At 47.8% G+C, this 17,916-nt stretch overlaps 4 protein-coding genes across 19 annotated transcripts in view; 2 read left to right on the top strand and 2 right to left on the bottom strand.

Moving 5' to 3' along the window:
• Positions 1-465: 465 nt before the first annotated feature.
• slc5a8 (solute carrier family 5 member 8) lies at positions 466-6,624 on the top strand. The gene is made up of 17 exons (XM_086201212.1): positions 466-804; positions 1,208-1,327; positions 1,686-1,751; positions 1,854-1,905; positions 2,015-2,082; positions 2,511-2,549; positions 2,710-2,825; positions 3,242-3,382; positions 3,678-3,807; positions 3,893-3,981; positions 4,123-4,232; positions 4,295-4,362; positions 4,502-4,588; positions 5,111-5,334; positions 5,543-5,655; positions 6,195-6,283; positions 6,384-6,624. The coding sequence occupies exons 1-17, from the start codon at positions 571-573 to the stop codon at positions 6,507-6,509; spliced, it is 1,872 nt and encodes a 623-aa protein (XP_086057338.1). The 5' UTR covers positions 466-570; the 3' UTR covers positions 6,510-6,624.
• On the bottom strand, positions 467-9,767 carry lyrm5a (LYR motif containing 5a). 6 transcript variants are annotated; one of them, XM_086201215.1, is made up of 5 exons: positions 9,657-9,767; positions 8,491-8,614; positions 7,641-7,711; positions 7,370-7,560; positions 6,219-6,410 (listed from the first exon to the last, which is right to left on the bottom strand). In XM_086201215.1, the coding sequence occupies exons 3-5, from the start codon at positions 7,683-7,685 to the stop codon at positions 6,341-6,343; spliced, it is 306 nt and encodes a 101-aa protein (XP_086057341.1). In that variant the 5' UTR covers positions 7,686-7,711; positions 8,491-8,614; positions 9,657-9,767; the 3' UTR covers positions 6,219-6,340. The 6 variants fall into 6 exon arrangements, with proteins under 6 accessions (XP_086057345.1, XP_086057343.1, XP_086057341.1 ...); XM_086201219.1 differs by lacking the exons at positions 6,219-6,410; positions 8,491-8,614; positions 9,657-9,767 and adding exons at positions 467-1,320; positions 7,799-8,028; XM_086201217.1 differs by lacking the exons at positions 6,219-6,410; positions 8,491-8,614; positions 9,657-9,767 and adding exons at positions 5,957-6,198; positions 7,799-8,033.
• On the top strand, positions 8,412-13,212 carry dnai7 (dynein axonemal intermediate chain 7). The gene is made up of 18 exons (XM_086202507.1): positions 8,412-8,452; positions 8,509-8,641; positions 8,782-8,799; positions 8,959-9,040; positions 9,129-9,217; positions 9,361-9,465; positions 9,641-9,778; positions 10,008-10,136; positions 10,230-10,333; positions 10,467-10,619; positions 10,699-10,843; positions 10,927-11,014; positions 11,152-11,303; positions 11,388-11,544; positions 11,614-11,828; positions 11,910-12,068; positions 12,198-12,311; positions 12,626-13,212. The coding sequence occupies exons 1-18, from the start codon at positions 8,412-8,414 to the stop codon at positions 12,899-12,901; spliced, it is 2,298 nt and encodes a 765-aa protein (XP_086058633.1). The 3' UTR covers positions 12,902-13,212.
• The window catches only part of irag2 (inositol 1,4,5-triphosphate receptor associated 2), a 32,929-nt gene continuing 28,006 nt past the window's right edge, over positions 12,994-17,916 (bottom strand). For 6 of the 11 annotated variants that reach the window (XM_086201202.1, XM_086201201.1, XM_086201205.1 and 3 more), the window contains 5 exons: positions 17,180-17,238; positions 16,805-16,903; positions 15,544-15,672; positions 14,177-14,328; positions 12,994-13,931 (listed from right to left, as the gene is read on the bottom strand). In XM_086201202.1, the coding sequence (XP_086057328.1) occupies positions 13,789-13,931; positions 14,177-14,328; positions 15,544-15,672; positions 16,805-16,903; positions 17,180-17,238 (582 nt within the window). In that variant the 3' untranslated portion in view covers positions 12,994-13,788. Of the gene's footprint in view, positions 13,932-14,176; positions 14,329-14,791; positions 14,841-15,543; positions 15,673-16,804; positions 16,904-17,179; positions 17,239-17,916 lie in introns of all 11 variants that reach the window. The other 5 variants (XR_015112370.1, XM_086201210.1, XM_086201208.1 and 2 more) reach the window with 5 other exon arrangements.

Raw genomic sequence — 17,916 nt, 5'->3', positions numbered from 1 at the left:
AAATATTTGAAGGGGGAGTGGGGAGGGAACTGAAGTGGGAGGGGTTGTTAAACAACTTGACATTTTAATTAAAGAATAACTTGAATAGAAATATTTTTGGTTTCTTGATTTATCGAAACCAGTGGCAAATTCCAAACGAAACCCACACATAATTTGTAAACTTACGGGCATGTTCTACAGTGCAGTTTAGTGTGTGTGTGTGTGTGTGTGTGTGTGTGTGTGTGTGTTTCGACTGATGATAGCTTGTATCCTGTGGTCAGGCCAACAATCCCTTCTGTTTGCCAGCAGACTCCTTGTGTACCTGCCGGGAATTCTCCCTCCCCCTTCTCTCTCTCTCTCTATCACACACACACACACACACACACACACACACACACACACACACACACACACACACACACACACACACACACACACACACACAAAGGATAAAGGGTTTCACTCCCTGGCTGAGAAGGTGATGTTCCAGGACTCCTGGAGAACCAAATGTTTTGTCCCGTCCAGGTCACCTGACGCAGCAGCAGTTGGTATAAAAACGTGCAGTTCGGGTTTTGCGTCGCCTCCTCCAGGATGTCAGGGGAACCTCCGGCAGCTGCCTCCTTTGTGGCAGCAGATTATGCGGTGTTTGCTCTCATGCTGGTGGTGTCTGCTGCAGTCGGGGTCTACTACGCCTGGAAGGACAGGGGCCAGGGGAGCTCCGAGGGCTTTCTCATGGGGGGCCGCAGGCTGACTGCCCTGCCTGTCTCGCTGTCTCTGACCGCCAGCTTCATGTCAGCCATCACAGTGCTGTCCAACCCGGCAGAGGTGAGACTGGAGCCACTCAGGACCAGTGGACTGAACTTACAGTAGTACTTCTTCTCAGGCTGTCAAATTATTATTTTCTAAATCCAATCAACCACATATTTTGTAATTATTTCATCCAAGTCTACATCATATATATAGTTTGGCTATGACAGTCATTTTAATTATTTACATTCAAATAGATTTTGTTAAATCTGTGAATAGACGGCAAACTTTCAAGGTCTAAAGTACTCGTCCATGTCTCCAGGACATTTTACTCTATTTCTAGGTAATGATGGTCATACAATCAAAATACGAGCCAACTCTAAAATTCTAATAACTAATAAACTAAAGTAATAAAAAAATTCTAAAAACTGATAAACTAAAAAACAACAAAAACAATGAATGAACAAGTGTGTGTGTGCAGGTGTATTGTTACGGAGCCAGTATTGCGTTCTACGGTCTCTCCTACGTGGTGACGGTGGGGGTGACATCAGAGGTGTTTCTGCCGGTCTTCTACAGGCTGGCCATCACCAGCACCTACGAGGTGAGACACTGAGAGATTATTGGCCGTTTCTAAATCCATAAAATACACCAATCATTTTGTTTTTGAACAGTTATTTGGTCAGTGTTGTGTTCTTACTGGAGATCAACACGTGCAACACATAGAAGCATCAAAACAGACACGGAGAGGTCCTGAGGGATCTTTCCCACTTTGCTTCCTTTCCTGAGTTCCACTTGTTTTGGACAGAAGAGATAAACGCTTGATTTCATTTGGAATTCTGGGGCTTGAAGCAACCGGAAACCTTTACAAATATGTTGATTGGCTGTGAGGGTAATTTGTGGTAAACATGAAAGAATCTCTCACATTCCTCTGAATGTGACCTTTGACTTTCTTTGTCAAGTATCTGGAGCTGCGTTTCAGCAGAGCGACCCGCCTCCTGGGAACTGCTCTCTTCATTGTGCAGACGGTGAGTAAGAAGCCGGTCAACTCGTCATGGCGCCACTTTGACCTTCAACCCTGAACCCCTCATCTGACGGTCATTCATGTTGTTCCTGCTGCTTCCTCACAGATTCTCTACACGGGGATAGTCATTTACGCACCAGCTCTCGCTCTGAGCCAAGGTATGTTGTTCTACATCCACGCCGGCGTTCATGCGTGAGGACACTTAAAGCTGCTCTACTCTCTCAAGTGTCCACTGTCTAATAACCCCCCCCCCCCCCCCCCCTCCAGTGACTGGCATGGACCTGTGGGGTGCGGTCATTTCCACAGGCGTGGTCTGCACCTTTTACTGCTCAATGGTAGGTGAACAAACGTGATCAGAGACGGATGGATCAGCGTGTTCATGTCAGGGTACCAACAGCTGTTACAAAGCTGCACTTCATGCCTCTTAAACACGAAAATTGTACTTCTGAGGTAACAAATGTACCTATGAGGGAACATTCTTCAAAAAAAAGTATCTGCAAGTACACGTGTTCTTGTCTCGTGCCTCCTCTTTTGCGTATAATCAAAATCAAACCTGCTCCCTGGAGTTGCTTCGTTAAAATACTTCGAGGTACGCAGGTTGTCAGGGGTTCTTGAGGAATGTCAGTTCTTCTACTGGTGAAATCTGGTAGGTTATTGATTATAAAACAACGAGGACGGGGGTCTCAATAATCCTTCCAAAAACAGTCTTTAGCCCACACATGTATCTCAGTCCTAGGGTGATTTGTGGTCTCCATGGTTACAGGGTGGTCTGAAGGCGGTGGTTTGGACAGATGTGTTTCAGGTACGTACAAAAACAGCCTGAGCAGTGGTTGGTGTGGGATTACTGGAGGTTGGTGAGCGGATTCATGGTTAAACTGGCTTACTTAGTCAGGGATGACAGCATGAGTCACTAATGCCTGTACATCCTCACAACAACACCGCCCCCCCACACACACACGCAGGTGGGCGTCATGCTTGCAGGTTTCCTGTCCGTCATCATCAGGTGTGTGATCATGAAGGGGGGCATCGTTCCCATCATCTCAGACTCTCAGAGAGGAGGGAGACTCAACCTTTGGGAGTGAGTATGATGACGGAGGTCATTGCTGCCTCCGGCCACTGTGTGGCAGCAGATGCTGGGCTGGGTTTGATTTTGCAAACTTATACTTTGCCTGAATCTGTCCATGGTGCTGAATTCCTCTCAAATCATCTCAACAAATCACAGCAGGACAACAAAGTGCTTGATTGTAACTGAATTTGAGGAGGTCAGTTTGCAGCTCTGCACCGTGTAATGGAGAATCATCAATAAATCTTCAAGTATGATGTAACTTGATAATCGCCGAACCTGAGTGGGACGTGTGTGCCCCCCCCCCCACACCCCCCCAGCTTCCACACTGAAGAACATTAAATATCCCAGCTTGTACAGCATCAGCTCAGCTGTCTGGTTTTACTGGTGTAGGCTGAGTCTCCATCCAGACCCTCCTTCCGTTTCACCAGCTTCGACACAAACCCTCTGAGGAGACACACCTTTTGGACCGTCACCTTTGGAGGGGCGTTTGTCTGGGTCAGCATATACGGGATCAACCAGGCCCAGGTCCAGAGATACATCTCCTGCAGGAGCATCACTCACGCCAGACTGTGAGTTTGACGAAGCCTTTTCACTAAGTAGGTTTGACTGCTTAAAAACTACGACGCCAGCTTCCCCTGTCCTGGTGGGGTGTGGGGGGGGGGGGGTGGGGGTGGGGGTGGGGGAGCATCTATTTTTCAATTATCTAACAGGTTTTTGAGCACTAATAGAGACTGATGTAACTGAGGCTACGAGAGGTAGCCTCTTCCCTCTGTTTAGTCATTTTATATGATTCTAAACCGAGGGAACTCATTTCTGTGGCCTCGCCGGCTGGGTCGTGACCCCGGGTGTGTTGTCCGTTGCCAGATCTTTGCTCATCAACCTGATCGGTCTGTGGTCCATCCTGCTGTCATCGGTGTTCGCAGGAATGTGCCTGTACTCGGTCTATCAGCACTGTGACCCCTGGACCGCGGGCAGGGTTTCTGCTCCAGATCAGGTTTGATCATTGTGTGTGACAACAAATCACACACACAACAATGAATCCGTCTGTTCACTGCTGTCGTGTGACTGCCTCTCCCCAGCTGATGCCGTATCTGGTGATGGACATCTTGGGAGACTTCCCTGGCCTCCCTGGACTGTTTGTAGCAGCAGCATATAGTGGATCTCTCAGGTTTACAACTTATGATGAACTCACTGATTCATATTAGATCCCTACGTGTGTAACTCAACCAACCAACACACCAGTTCACATGCAGGCATGTTGCATCTTAGTATTTAGGCATGTTTTGTGTGTGTGATTCTCTTCTGTCAGCACAGTGTCGTCCAGCATCAACGCGTTAGCTGCAGTGACTGTGGAGGACCTGATCAAACCTCATGCTCAGCTGTCAGAGAAGCAAATGTCCCGCGCGTCCAAAGTGCTGAGTAAGTGGACTAGAGTATGTCCTGGGTACCTGGGTCAGGCACTGACACAAAGCTGTCTGCAGGTCTGCTGTACGGGCTTCTGTGCATCGGGATGGCGGGACTGGCCTCTCTCATGGGAGGGATACTGCAGGTAGGACGATGCAATCGACATCTCCGGACGACAGAAATCTTGAGGAATTTTCCACGTTCCCAGATGTTTTTCAGGAGAATAAAGCAGTTTTGCAGTGTTTGCTGGGTGCAACAGGAGTGACGCGCGTCTCTGTCCGCAGGCAGCCATCAGCATCTTTGGAATCATCGGAGGTCCTTTACTTGGCCTCTTCACACTGGGGATTATTTGTCCTTTTGCTAATTCCAAAGTAAGTTGGAGACTCTTCCTGTGTTTGTAACGTAGTTTTCTCTAGTGTCCCGCAGCAGATCCTGAGCCTCCTCACTCCTGGTGCCTGGACCTTTATCAGATGAACATCTGAGAACTTTGACCTTTTCCACTCTCTCTCTCTCTCTCTCTCTCTCTCTCTCTAAGCACCACACTCAGGTCCTGGAGGTTCATCTTCCTCTTAGCAACAAGCTCTTGTGAGAACTTCCAGGAGACACGAGGGTCTTAACTCTAATGGGATTCTTCCACTTGTGGAAAGCTGCTTATTTTCAGGCTGCAGTTGAGGGTTGTTTTCAAGCAATTCTAATAAAGTGTTTTTTATTAAGGACTCTCAAAAGACACATTTTGTCAGTAAATTTGACATCTTTGTTAAAATCATCGTTAAAAACCAAAATTCCAATTGCAAAAATCGAACTGAGCCATCAGGTAAGTCTAGTTGCCGACCCTGGACTGAGCCCGTCGCCCACCTCCACCCGCCTGTTGTCAGCGACTCTTGTGTTCTTAGGGAGCTTTGGCAGGTCTGGTGTCGGGGCTGGTGGTGTCTCTGTGGGTGGGCATCGGCGCCCAGATATACCCTCCCCCTCCGGAGATGAGCCGACCTCTGTCCCTGAGCACGGGGGGCTGTAACTCCACCATGGCGTATAGCCTCAACTGGACCGCCCCCACTGTTCTACCTGCTGTGGCAAACGGCATCACGACAACATCTGCAGCTCTGAACAGCAGCGGCAAGTAAGAACAGAAGCGTCTGATTATCACCTCACATCTGGAACGATGCAAAATGGCCACACACGAACAATGTGACACACACACTAGATACTGAGGACCTGTACTGTAGACGCAGGCCGCCACGTAGCTGCTACGACACAGATCAGATGTATGAGCCGGTCTCACTGCGGGAGCTGAGGTCTCCTCTGGTGACGATTTCTTCTCGCTCCAGCAGCAGGAGGCCGGTGCTGGCAGACACCTGGTACTCCCTGTCCTACCTCTACTTCAGTCCCATCGGCACCATCGCCGCCGTCACCATGGGGCTGATCGTCAGCCTTTTCACAGGTCACAGCTCACAGTCATTTTCTATCATTGATTCATCTGCAGATTGTTTTCATGAAAATTCCATTAAAATGTCCTGATACTTGACCTGAAATATTATCCAGACACTCAGAAGTCTGAAAACAACCATCTTTTGACATTTTTGCTTGACAACATTCAGTAGGCCATCCTGTTTTTTCTTTTAAATCCAGATTTCTTCAGTGTTAAATGAACCAGTTATCTTTTGTTCATTTAATCCCTCCATCATATTTAAATGAACTTCAAAATTTTTGTTTTGAATTCTAAATAAGACGTTAGAATGAGTTGGTAAAACATTTATTGGGACCTCAAAGACAAATCCTATGAAGAAAAAAAGATGACTTGGCATCAAAATTCAAAAATCTGTTGCACTAAGTTGAATGTTTCTGTTCATCATCGCCATGCAGCAGAAACGGAAAGCAAATAAATGTCAACCAAATTCAAGTCCTCTGAAGTGAAGTACGACAGCAACCTCAGGCTGACCGGACCCAACGGTTGTGACCTCGTCGTTCTTTAAATTTCAGGAGGCTGGAAGCAGGAATTGGAATCGAGGCTCATGTTAATGAAAGGAGACACGACTCTCTACTACCTGCTCAAGACCTGCACGGACACAGTGAGTGCTGATGAAGGCGAAGGTGTGATTTCATGATCTCATGGCTCCATGTGCTTCTCATCTGCCTACATAAACTCTGATTCCTGACTTTTTTCTGGAGGTTATGACCCGAACGGGAAAGCTCGACCTGACGAAGGAGAGGGAGAAAGAGAAGAAATCCGGCAACACTAATCCTGCTTTCTGTGACGTTGAGCTGGACTTAACAAAACCCAGCATCCCGACATGAAACGGAGGGAACGTTTGCTCTTACTTATGAGTGGAATCTTTCAATGTTGACGAAGGAGTTAAAGAAAAGGCATGATTCACTACAAATGACTGCGACACAGAATAAAAACTATTTGTACAGCAGTTAGGTTTGTTGGCTGTTGATTCCCCCCCAGCCTGAGGAGCCGGTTTCATAGCAGCGACAGTACATAATCACTGCTATGCATCTCTGATGTCTCTCTGCAAACACGAAGCTGACCGGGACAATGAGACCTGCTTGGTTGTGGCTTGATTTTTTTTTTAATTGAAGCCTTTTTAAAATGGTCTCTCAACTATGAGGACGCACGGTTGCCACAGCACGGTGACGGAAATCAATGAAAGGTTAAACAAAAGGGAGCATCTGCAGCGGCGCCGTGTTGGTGAGCTCCCGATATGATGACACAGGTGATGATTCACTGACTTTATTTCAACACTGAGCTTAGATGACGTTTAGTGCAATGACACATTCACGGACATTCAGTCTTCAAGAACTCTGACCCGCATTTACAAAAATACTCACTGAGAATAAATATATATCACAGCTGGTAACATCAGACTGCCTCCCGCACGTTTAACTCATGAAGTGATGTAATGCTTCTGGGCCTGATCGCTCATCCCCCCATCGCAGGAAACCCCAATACAAAGTCATACTTGAGATTTGAATCGCTGGCGTGTGTATAAAAAGTATAAATCACATTTTGTTAGATCCCTTATTGTAAGAGTTTCCTTTTCAGTGGTAGTTGATCTTTGATGGTGACTGCTAGGAGTGTAACACTGAATCGGTGAATAATTCAGAGGCTGCACTTTTTGGAAGCGTGCTCTCATTTTTCAGTATCATAATACCTCTTCTTCATGGCTCGATATTTCCTGAGGAAATAAAGGGCCTCCAGTTCCTTGATGACGAAGTCCCCCCGGGCCACCAGCTGTCTGATCTTCTCGGGGTCTGTCACGTCTTTATTCTTCATGAAGGCGGTCTTCAGGCGGTCCCTGAAGTACGCCTTCCCCTGGGGGTAGTCACGGCCCAGGTACAGCAGCTGAGCGGGGACAAGAGGCACATTTACAAACCCTCAGGAGAGAGGTGACACACTGAGGGTCACTGTCGTCACACACTTACATTTTTATAAAGCCTGAAAACCTCGCTTCTCAAGCGGTTGGCCATGTGAGAGAGAAAAAAGAGTGGCACTTCTGGAACGACAAAAGGAGAAAGTGAACAGGACCAGGAGGGAGCTCCGAGACTGAGGAGTTCGCTTCTGCTAGCTAGCACCGACTTACATGTCTCGTGTTGTTGATTGGATATAATCGAGCATTAATTATGTATATAAAAAAACGACCCCGAGTCACTTTGTCCTCAGTGACAGTTAGCGAGCAGCTCGTGTCCGCAAAAACAAGCCGTACGCCGATTTTTATGTCGCAAATACAAACAGACGACTGCGCACGCGTGCGCGTTTCCATAGTTACTCGACGCTCTGGCGTTTTCGGTGCCATGGTGAGTTTTTAATCAATTACTTTTTAGTTTTCAAAAACTGTTTGGCCCCGTAAACTCACCTCTTTTTGTTATGAAACATCAAAAATCGTGAGAGATACGAAATACTGTCACGTCATCACAATGAGCTGCTTCGCTAGCGGGAGGTTCCGTAGGCCTGTTTTTCTCCACTTTTATTAAACACAGCTGTAATTGATCAACTTAATGTTGGTCCACTTCTGTCGGGTGCATCCCTCCTTTACAGTGAACCAAATGTCCGGCCTGAACCAAGGCAGCCGTAAAGACCTTAAATCTACTGTCTTTACCCTGCACTCTGACTGTCAGGAGCCTAAACGCTCCATTTTTGTTTCCTCTTATTTCTGATCCTGTATCTTCGTCTTTAATATTCTCTCATGTATCTGTATGTCTTCCCCTGTGAATGAAAGCCACCAAAGAAAGCAAAGGTATGAGCAAAAGGCAGCCACCTCGATATTCTTATCACCTCGTTATGAATCATAAGCGATGCGCCACACCAGCAGGCGTGGAGTAGAATCCTACTTTCTTCCTTTTTTCCTAAATCCTGTTGTTTGCTTAATCCATCTGTTTCTGCATCTCCATATTTTCTCCTGTGGAAATCATCCAAGAGAGGGAAGGTATGAGCACAGGCACTGGAATATTCTTAAGATGTTATGAACCCTCTGCTACATCATAACAATCTTCTCTCTTCCTAAATCCCGCGCCGTGCGCATGTCTCCTGCTTCTCTTTCTCCGTGTTTTCTCCTGTGAATGAAAGCCAAGCAAGAAAGCAAAGGTATGAGAGAAAGACAGTCAGCTCACTGTTCAGCAACTGCACAATCAGAGATACTGTCTACCACCAGGTAGAGAAGCTAGCAGTCACTGTCCCTGCCCTCGACAGCCACGAATCCCCTCTGAACTTTCTTTGCTGATTTCTTCGTTTTTAACACTCCAGGCAAACAAAAAAGGAGGTAAGTTGGCTAAGAAATCCAAGCTGCAGCAAGAAGAGGAGGAGGATCGGCTGCAGAGGGAGGAAGGTCAGCCTGCGGATCCCTCTTTACTCATCTGATCTGGCAACAAGTGAGAACTGTGGGAAACTGATGGTTTGGTGCTTTTGGTTTACAGAGGAGAGTCGGCAACGCACGGAGAGACAAGAGCGGGAGCAGCTGGAACAAGAGAAAAAAGAGCAGGAGCTGGAAAGACTTGAGTTACAAGTGGGTGTCTAGGATATAAACCACCATGCAAATAATCCTCTCGAACTGCCGGGGGGTTTCTGTCGGAGTGGAAATCACTGTTTGCTGTCGGAAGAGCAGCTCCTGGGCTCTTTTCAGTGTGCTGCGTTTTCTTCTGCTGACAGGATAGAGAGCGCAGACCCGAGGAGCTGAGCGAACTCCGCCATCTACTGGAGGAGAATCGTACTGCAGTGACCAAATGGAAAACTGATATTCTGAATAAAGCCAAGGTGTGGGAGGTTTAGCACCTTGAAAACAAAACAGGAATGAGAAGCACTTTTTAAACACACACATCAAAAGCAGAGCTATTTTTAGCAACCGTAATCTGACACGGAGAAGCTCTCATTCGGGCAGAAACGCCTGCAAAGCCGCTTTGGTGACGATGACAGTTTGTTTTTCGTGCAGTGGGAGAGGTACTTACGGTGTGATGGCAAACCAGACCTGACGGACCAGCGGAATGTGAACACGTATATCACGTTATGGAGAGATGACCCGGCGGTCGACATCACGGCTGTGCTGGAGAAGTGTGGCGCCGCCCTGGAGGTCTGTGCTGCGTCTGCTACTCTGCAGCTCTTGATCAGATAAGGAGAGCTGTGGGAACGAGATTAATTATGACGAGACTGTTGGTGGCAGATCTGTTATGAATAAAGGACTGGTGTGATGTCACTTGGCCCTTCAAACAACAGGCACTGCACTCGTAAATACAAATTTAATGTGAACACGTTTTATCCCCATTATCCCAGTGATACTAAATAGATTGTGTCCCTGTCAGCTGCTTGAGGAGCTGGAGAATCAGGCTACAGATGATCCCCAAGTGGGCCCGTGGTACCAGGAGGTTCACCTAAACCTGCAGGACTTGATCCACTCTAAACTCCTCCTCAGCACTGAGCAGATGCTGAAGGTGCAAGAACCAACTTTGCCTCACATTGTAACTTCAACATGTGTACGCCTACAATTACACTCAGTTTACTCTCTGTGGTGTCATCCATCACAGGATGCCAGTGCCAACATGGACATTGAGACGGGGAACATGCAGACTGTGGTGAAGGACGACAACGTCACACTGTGTCTGTGGGCCAACCTCAAGAAGAATCCAAGGTGTGCGTTTGCCTCCTTTAGCCCCTGTAATTACTGACGGTAGATGCCAGCACTGCAAGCAGCTAAACAAGGACTCAGCAAGCTGGCGATTCAGTTTCTGTCCTCTATGTTGTCCTCCAACTTTCTCTTCCAGGTTTGCAGTTTTCAGCTTTGCAGAGGCAGGTGTGAGCTTTGAGCTTCCCAAGCAGCTGGCTGTGAGCGACATAGCTGTACGAAGCCTCCATACACGCTACGACCACCTGTCCCCGCTGGCCAAGATGACTCACCAGAGAACTGGTGGCCACAGGTCCTCGTCCCACTCTCCCCTTTGATTACTCATACAGTGGCAGTAATGTAGGCATACTGAGATCTCTGTTTGGTCACAGGTCTCTTGCAGGGGGCATGGAGGTAGATGTACCTGAGCAGGGGACGAACAAGGAGGGGGAGGTGAAAGATGACATCACCACACAGCAGCAGAATGCAGATGAGGAAGTGAAGTCCATCCAAGTGCTTGAAGGGAAGGAGACAATAGTAAGAGAAGTGCTGAGCTAAAATTCATTGAGGTCCTGTGGAATGTTTTAAGCTGTGTGTGTGTGTGTGTGTGTGTCTTCCAGAGTGCAGCCAGTCTTCAGTCAACAAACAGCGTTGAGCCTGAGGAGGGCGGAGAGAGCCAGATACAAACTCAGATGGAAGCACTGGGAGGTACAAGCACCTTAACAGGATAAAGGGGCGGGGCATGTTGTAGCAATGTCAGTATTGAGTCAGTGAGGTCTTGTGACATCACACACAACTCATGACCTCTCACTCATTCTACCTTTAATGATTCTCTTTTCTTTCAGCTGAGATTGACTCAAGCCCCTCCCCACCCCCAAAGGCGGTGGACCCGGTGGTGGATGTGATGCAGTACACGGCTGTGGGCGGGGTCTTCTACTTTGACTTGTTCCAGCTTCCACCACAACCTTCTCATGTCAATAGCTGGGAAATCAGACAGGTGAATGGAGAAGTGCCTCAATGTTCCAGAGCTGACAGCAGCAGCACTTCACATTTCAGACCTCCATGTTTCCATGGTTTCCAGGTGTTGAGCACAGGATTACAGGTGTTCCAGTACCCCACAGAGAAGTCCCACTCAGATGTCAAGGCCCCCAGCTGCCCCCCTGTTGGGGTGTCAGTGACGCTGCCAGACTCTGTCGCGTTCCTGGAGACTCCTCAAGTGGCTCGTTGGGATGCTGCAGGTAGAGCAACACATGCTGGACAGTAAAGGAGGGGAACAGAAAGTCAGTGAAATGGTGTTTGTCACCCAGAGAAGCAGTGGAGGATGGACGGATTCACTCAGGTCTTTTATGATGAGGCGGCGGCAAAGATCTCCCTCAAGATGGACTCCTTCCACACCTTTGTGCTGATGCAGAAAACGTACGCCAACCTTCCGTTCCGCAGCTGGGAGCTCCGGCCTCTTGGCCCAGACTCTGCTCTCCTCAGCTTCAATGGAGCGCTCATGGACCTCAGCATCAAGATCCAGGTGAGAGTAGGACGACAAAACAGAAGGACGACCACCACATGACGTCTGACTGCTCCAACTAGTTTCTGTTCTACCAAACAGGGCAACCAGTGCATGTTGCAGTCAGTGGCACACGCAGGCCTCCGTCACCTGGCAGACACGTGGATGAGTGCTCCCACCCTGCAGAGGGCCATGCGCCACGCTGGAGTCAACGTCTTTGTCAATGAGTACACTGACCAGTACGTCCCCAGCAGTGGCAAGGTGAGCTCCTCACACTCCAGTTTGGGGCTAAAACTCTCAAACATGCCGGCATCAACACAGAGCTGTTGAAGTGTTAGTCCACGTTCCCCACATGTTCTAAGAACGTTGTGTGGTTTCTCGCCTCTTCAGGACCCTCTTACAGAACACGCTGCCTACGAACAGATGGCCCTGCTCGCCTCTGCTTGTGCCTTCTCATGGAGCAGGTGGAATAGCAAATGTGGCTCTGAGCATCTCATCATGCAGGTGATTTCCTCTCAGCCACAGATACAACAGTTGGATTTAGAACGCTACCCCCCCCTCGCTATGCCCGGTAGGGGAGGCTGATTCAAACCAACTGTTAGTTCCACACTGGCAACCTCACAAGCACATAACTTCGCAGTGCCACCCACACAAGCAGATCTGACATTTACACTCAGAAGCCAGACAGCCCGAGGAAGGAGGAAACTGTAATGGTACACTGATAGGAAAGAATACTGGGAGCCTGCACGTTTAGTATTTAGACAAGAGATAAAACCAGAGGAGCTCTCACTAGCATCCTTTGACCTTCCTCTCTGCAGGTGTGTGAGCACCACGGCCCCGACTCGGTCCCTGAGGGCCGGTGGAGTCTCTACCTGCTGGGTGCTGAGCGGAGTCAGAAGCTGGAGATGACAGAGGTGAGCGAGTCTTTCTCCCCAACTCATTCCCCTGGCAGTGAGTTCCACTCCACCTTCATCCACATGCTGCGGGACGACGTGAGTGCTGAAGGACTCGCTCGGACCAGAACCTGCAACCATCTCTTTGCTGACACAGTCCAGAGTCTGCTGTGCGCCACCAGACCACTGAGCTATTCATAAACTTGAGGGAAACCGACTGTGTTCTCTCACACTCATTGGAGCGACTTTGAACAATGGGAATTGTTTGGATGTACACACCACCACACATCCTCTATCGTAGAATTGACTACTTTATTTATGCAAAGGTTCAAGCATCTTCTTTGGAACTTACAAAAGAGTGTGAAGTTGAAAACGGTGACAACCACAGCAAAAACAAATGAAAATGGGAAAAAAAAACAACCTTTGGTGTTAAGACTGTAATGTGAAATTGTAGCATAAAAATATTCACATATCCCCACTCAAAACTAATAAACTCATAAATATGATTCAAAAACACTTAAAACTTTTATTACCAGTGTTTACAGACTTAAGTTATAAAATCCTCTGTAGCCAAAGAGGAGAGGAATCGGAGTTCATTAAAAGACCAGCAGGTCCCTCGCAGCCTCACATGCATGAAATGTGTTTAAAAAGCCATGGTCCATGGGAAAGTGCGCTGTGGCCCATCATGTGATTTAGTGGATCAGCTCTGATGACGTTGCCATGATTGGTCAGTGTTGCATTGTTGTGTCCCGACGACCCATCAAACCTGATCATACAGATTCTTAGTCCAGGAAGCGTCACCAACCATGACAGATATCTTTGCCACTTCCTTTGTCTGCTGCTTCTTTTAAAAAGAGACACGCATACACACTCAGACTAACTAAAACAGCAAACGTTATGTAATGCATAAAATCCTCCTGGGGTTCATTGTCCCCTGAGGCCGGCTGACCTGTGCTGTCAGTGAGAGTCTGTCTAGGAAGCTTCAGGCACCAGTAAACATCCAAACAGCCTCCGCTCCAGACGGGTACACTGCTGTCTCTCTGCAGAGGGCTGATGGCCGTAGCACCACCCACCCCAGATGTCAGGGGCTAGACGGGGGGCTGTCCATTGTGCCGTAGCCCTGTGTAGGGCCACAACAGCTGCTGGATGGTCATCCAGGAGTCCCCGGTCCCCACAGGGGCTGCATCAACTGCTGGCTGCATCACCAGGCTGGCCAGCAGTGCCAGGAGACCTGTGAGGGGACCAGCAGGTCGTTATTAATATTAACACTGTTAACTGTCTACATCTCCAACAAGTTGGAGGTAAAGTCATATATGAGTATCTTTATCTGCTCGAACACAGAGGGATGCATGAGAATTAGATCAACAATGCACATCAGTACAAGCTTTACACACAGAAGGTGCATCCTCAAAAGAATACGTCATTCAGTTTTACTTCAGCGACTTGTTGAACCACAGGAGCAGAAACACAGTCTACCTGCTAGCACCACCACCATGGCCAACCACAGCCACAGCCCCCTGTTGCCTCGGGCTACTGCCGCCGCCGCCGCCCGGGAGGAAGTCAAGCTGTGGGACAGAGACTGGGACCTGGCAGCGTCTGTAGACATCGGGCTGGACGAGGGGCTTGGACTGGAGGGAGGAGGGGGAGCTGTTAGTGTATGAGGTGGGAGGAATGTGGACCTGAGATGTAAAATTCTAGCAGATAAAGCAAGAGAGTGGCCCAGTTACCATAAATGACCTCATGATGAGAGACAGCATCCCAGTACCTCAGGGGCATGAGATAGTTGCTCATTTGTGGTAACTAAAGGATGGCGAGCTGTGAATTAACTGTAGCTTGGTGCAAGCTGGAGTTGGCTTTCATTAATATATCTCAAAGATGCCAAACCACATGATTCACATGATCTGCATCAGCATAATCAAAAGCTGTCAGCAGCAGGATTAGGAGAGATTGGCGTGAACGTGGCGAGACAAAAGCAGCTGACAAGGGTTCTGCCTGTCACTGGCACGCCTACCTGATGGATCCAGGCCTTGTGCAAGCATTTATTGTGATTATTTTCAGAAAGAAACCACAAGCTCCTCCCTACACACTTACAGCATTACAAAGAGCTCATCCTGACTCCTGTGCGATGTGGAGGGAGGAAAAGAAGGAAAGGACAGTTGAGAACACATAATTCACTAGCAGGAAATATGCTGTTGCCCCACAACAACATAGAAACATCCAGGCATAGCAGTTTGAGCTGCTGAGGTGATGCAACGTGTTAGTGATGACAGCTGGTGGCTGGGCTACATGCGGTGCACGGGCCACAGCAGCACTTGAGATCCATGCATGAAACAAAAACCTCCAAAATTAAGCTTCATGCTGACATACACTGATCTCAAGTCAGTTAACAGCTGAAGGAAATAGTTCATTTCTCCCCAGGAGCAAAGAACACACCCTCATCATGAAAGCGCTTCATCATCGAGGAGGAGCGCATCATCACTCACTGTTAAACATGACGAGCTTCTTTCATATTAAATTTCATGATTGAGTTAACCATCAAACTGTTACAGCTCAGGAATTCTTACACGTTTGTTGGCGTGTCTGATTTTGTCTTGAAAAAGATAATTGGAAGATCAAGAATTTAGAGTAAATCCTCTGTATGCCTCATTTAGTGAGACCAGAGAGAAAATCCAGATCATGTTTTAAAACAGGACACTGCAGAGGATTTCTGCTGCAGAGCAGCAGCTCCTCATCAGTGGCCTCCAGACAGACGTGGAACCTGATGATGAACTCTTCCGTGGTGCAGCGAGCCTTGTAGCACCACTCCTGCAGTAGGCGAGCGGTGGGTATTTAGTGGGACTAACATCTTGAGGGGCAGAATGAGGGAGGTGAGTTTGCTGCCCAGCTCACTGAGACTGGACCTCCTCCTCTCTGCCTCAGGCTCCTCCTTCTGCTCGTCGGCTGACTGGCGCTCGGTGGTGTCACGGGCCGTCCTGTGGGCACGCGTGGGTCAGGCATTCAATCACACTGTTCAGTTGCACATTCATGGTCGAGCACAGCTGCGTTACCATACACCTTTGGTTCGTGCACATGCACATTTCATGCATATGCAGCCAAACCAAGCAGAGACGAAAGAATCCTCGAGTCGGCGCTTGCAATGGCCCAGAGCCAGTAAAGGTGAAAAGACCCCAAACCTGACTGACCAATCTCAGCTTCCTGCACTGATGATGCTGTTTAAGATGGATCTCATCGAACTAATCAGTTATTATTTCAGTACCTTTACAAACTTAAATGATTTAAACATCTTTCCATCACACCCATTCAACTTGACTAAAAAAAAAATCATTTTCCACTCAAAAAAAGCGGGTGAACTTGAAAGCATCTCACGGCCCAACAGCTGACCAACTACGTACGTCACAACCATCAGCTTTGCAAACTGAGGATTCCTGATGAAAGCGAGCTCAGCAACAGAATGCATTCCTCCTGACATCAACACCGTCCCATGTTAGATGAGCTGTTATAACAACCTTCCAAATATTTAGAGTATAAAATATTCTTGATTTGTGTCATCTAGGCCTTCATTTTGGTTTTGTCTTGTTCAAATATCTGAACGCTACACGGTGCCAAGAGTCCACAGTCTCTCTTTCAGCTTTACAAGGAGAAAACAAAGCATGCCGGATCCGAGGAAGGACAAATGTGACCAGATGCATCAAAGATGGCTGCTGTGTAGTTTGAGGTCGTCACCACTGCTTCTTCCTGCTCTTCAAGGATAAAACAGCTATCGTGACGTTGTTCTACACTTGGTTCACGTACGCATTTCCTGCTGACATCTGCAGTCACTCAACAGCAACATCGCTTTGCCTTGAATTTGGTTTCATCTCTTTGCATTAATTGCTTTACTTCTGTGAAATATATATTAGGAGTTGAAGGCAGATCATCTCAAACTCCCAGGAGAAACAAACGGCCCTCGTTACACGCGCGTTTCTGTATCAAGTTGAAGTGAAAAGTCTGGATTTGATGATTTGTTGGACAGATGGTGCGTGTCAGACCAGTGAGCGGCCATCTTCATGCATCCGTCTGTGAGGACTCGTGCGATGCAGAATCCTCCCCCCTGGCTTTTCTTACCCCTTCATCATGAGAGAGGGCTCTTCAGTGTCAACCCAGGCAGCAGAGCTAATAAAGCGTTTTAGAGGTGGACGTGCCATGCTCTTCCCTGTCACACTCCTGAAAACCACCATTATCACGCGCACAAACACACGCACACACACACACACACACACACAAACAGGGGCATGACACCAAAAACACTCCTCAGGGAATCAGACAAGCTCCTGGCTTGATCAAGTACAACACAGCCACAACTGGTGTGTTACAGCAGGGTCACTCAGACAATCCTGGTACTGTAATTGCTCTTCCCTCCACACACAGACTGAATCTGGGATTACAATCCAGGTTACAGCAACCTGAAGATGCACGCAGCACACACACGCCGGTACATACCATGGAGAGCGCCTGGTGAGTCTGTCTGCTTCAGTTTCAGAACCATCTTGTGATTTGGGCTGTGTTGAGAAAACAGTTGCAAAAATGATCAAAAATGCTCCTTTCAACAACTTCAAGCAAACGTGTTCATTCAGGATTGATAAAAACAAAGCAGGTGTTAAATATGTCGGTGTCGTCACACATCAGGAGCCGGCGCTCGTAGCCACGCAGCGACAGATTCAGCACTCAGCCGAGCAGCTTCTCTCACCTTTACAGTGCTTTGGGGAAGTCTGAGTGCAAAATTTGACTTGTTTTGGTTCCCTTCTACCAAGCTAACTGTTTTACAATGCAGCACAAAGACGACCGGAAAGAAAAAGCTCCAGAGCAGCTGTTGTGTAGAGCAGCATTTAGCAGCTGAGGGGCCAGATTCCCTCAGACTAGCGGGACTCCAGTTGAATGCAGTGTTACTTCATTACTTCTGGATGCTTAAATAAACTGTTAGTCATAAGTTGGCTTGTCACTTGTCATATTAGTAAATAGATTTTCAACTTTGTGCACAACCACAACTAAATGTCCATCAAAGATCCCAAATCACTAAAACCATGACCTGCAGCTAGGTTCTCTGTGGCATGAGGCTAACACAATAGTACTTTCATGATGAGTTCTGGACTGCTCTCCTCTGTACTGTACTTGGCTTTGTTTTCAGTGCCAAACCACATGCAGTAGTCCAGACAAGAGAAACGGTTTTTCAGAGCTAC

This window comes from Aulostomus chinensis, chromosome 4 (genome assembly GCF_037954235.1).
Source record: "Aulostomus chinensis isolate RoL2024-O1b breed Wild chromosome 4, RoL_Achi_v1.0, whole genome shotgun sequence".
In the NCBI taxonomy this organism is placed as follows: Eukaryota; Metazoa; Chordata; class Actinopteri; order Syngnathiformes; family Aulostomidae; genus Aulostomus; species Aulostomus chinensis.
Note: the sequence above shows the minus strand (reverse complement) of the source record. Positions and strands in the feature narration are given on the sequence as shown.

Bases quoted from the DNA above. Each gene is read 5' to 3' on its own strand.
- slc5a8 (XM_086201212.1), top strand. From the start codon at position 571: ATGTCAGGGGAACCTCCGGCAGCTGCCTCCTTTGTGGCAGCAGATTAT. The intron at 5,335-5,542 runs GTAAGAACAGAA...TTCTCGCTCCAG, and splicing joins GCTCTGAACAGCAGCGGCAA to CAGCAGGAGGCCGGTGCTGG. The intron at 5,656-6,194 runs GTCACAGCTCAC...TTTAAATTTCAG, and splicing joins GATCGTCAGCCTTTTCACAG to GAGGCTGGAAGCAGGAATTG.
- lyrm5a (XM_086201215.1), bottom strand. From the start codon at position 7,685: ATGGCCAACCGCTTGAGAAGCGAGGTTTTCAGGCTTTATAAAAAT. The intron at 7,561-7,640 runs GTAAGTGTGTGA...GTCCCCGCTCAG, and splicing joins TTTTCAGGCTTTATAAAAAT to CTGCTGTACCTGGGCCGTGA. The intron at 6,411-7,369 runs GTATTATGATAC...CTCCTTCGTCAG, and splicing joins TATCGAGCCATGAAGAAGAG to GTCGAGCTTTCCCGTTCGGG.
- dnai7 (XM_086202507.1), top strand. From the start codon at position 8,412: ATGTCTTCCCCTGTGAATGAAAGCCACCAAAGAAAGCAAAG. The intron at 11,015-11,151 runs GTACAAGCACCT...CTTTTCTTTCAG, and splicing joins TCAGATGGAAGCACTGGGAG to CTGAGATTGACTCAAGCCCC. The intron at 12,312-12,625 runs GTGATTTCCTCT...TCCTCTCTGCAG, and splicing joins CTGAGCATCTCATCATGCAG to GTGTGTGAGCACCACGGCCC.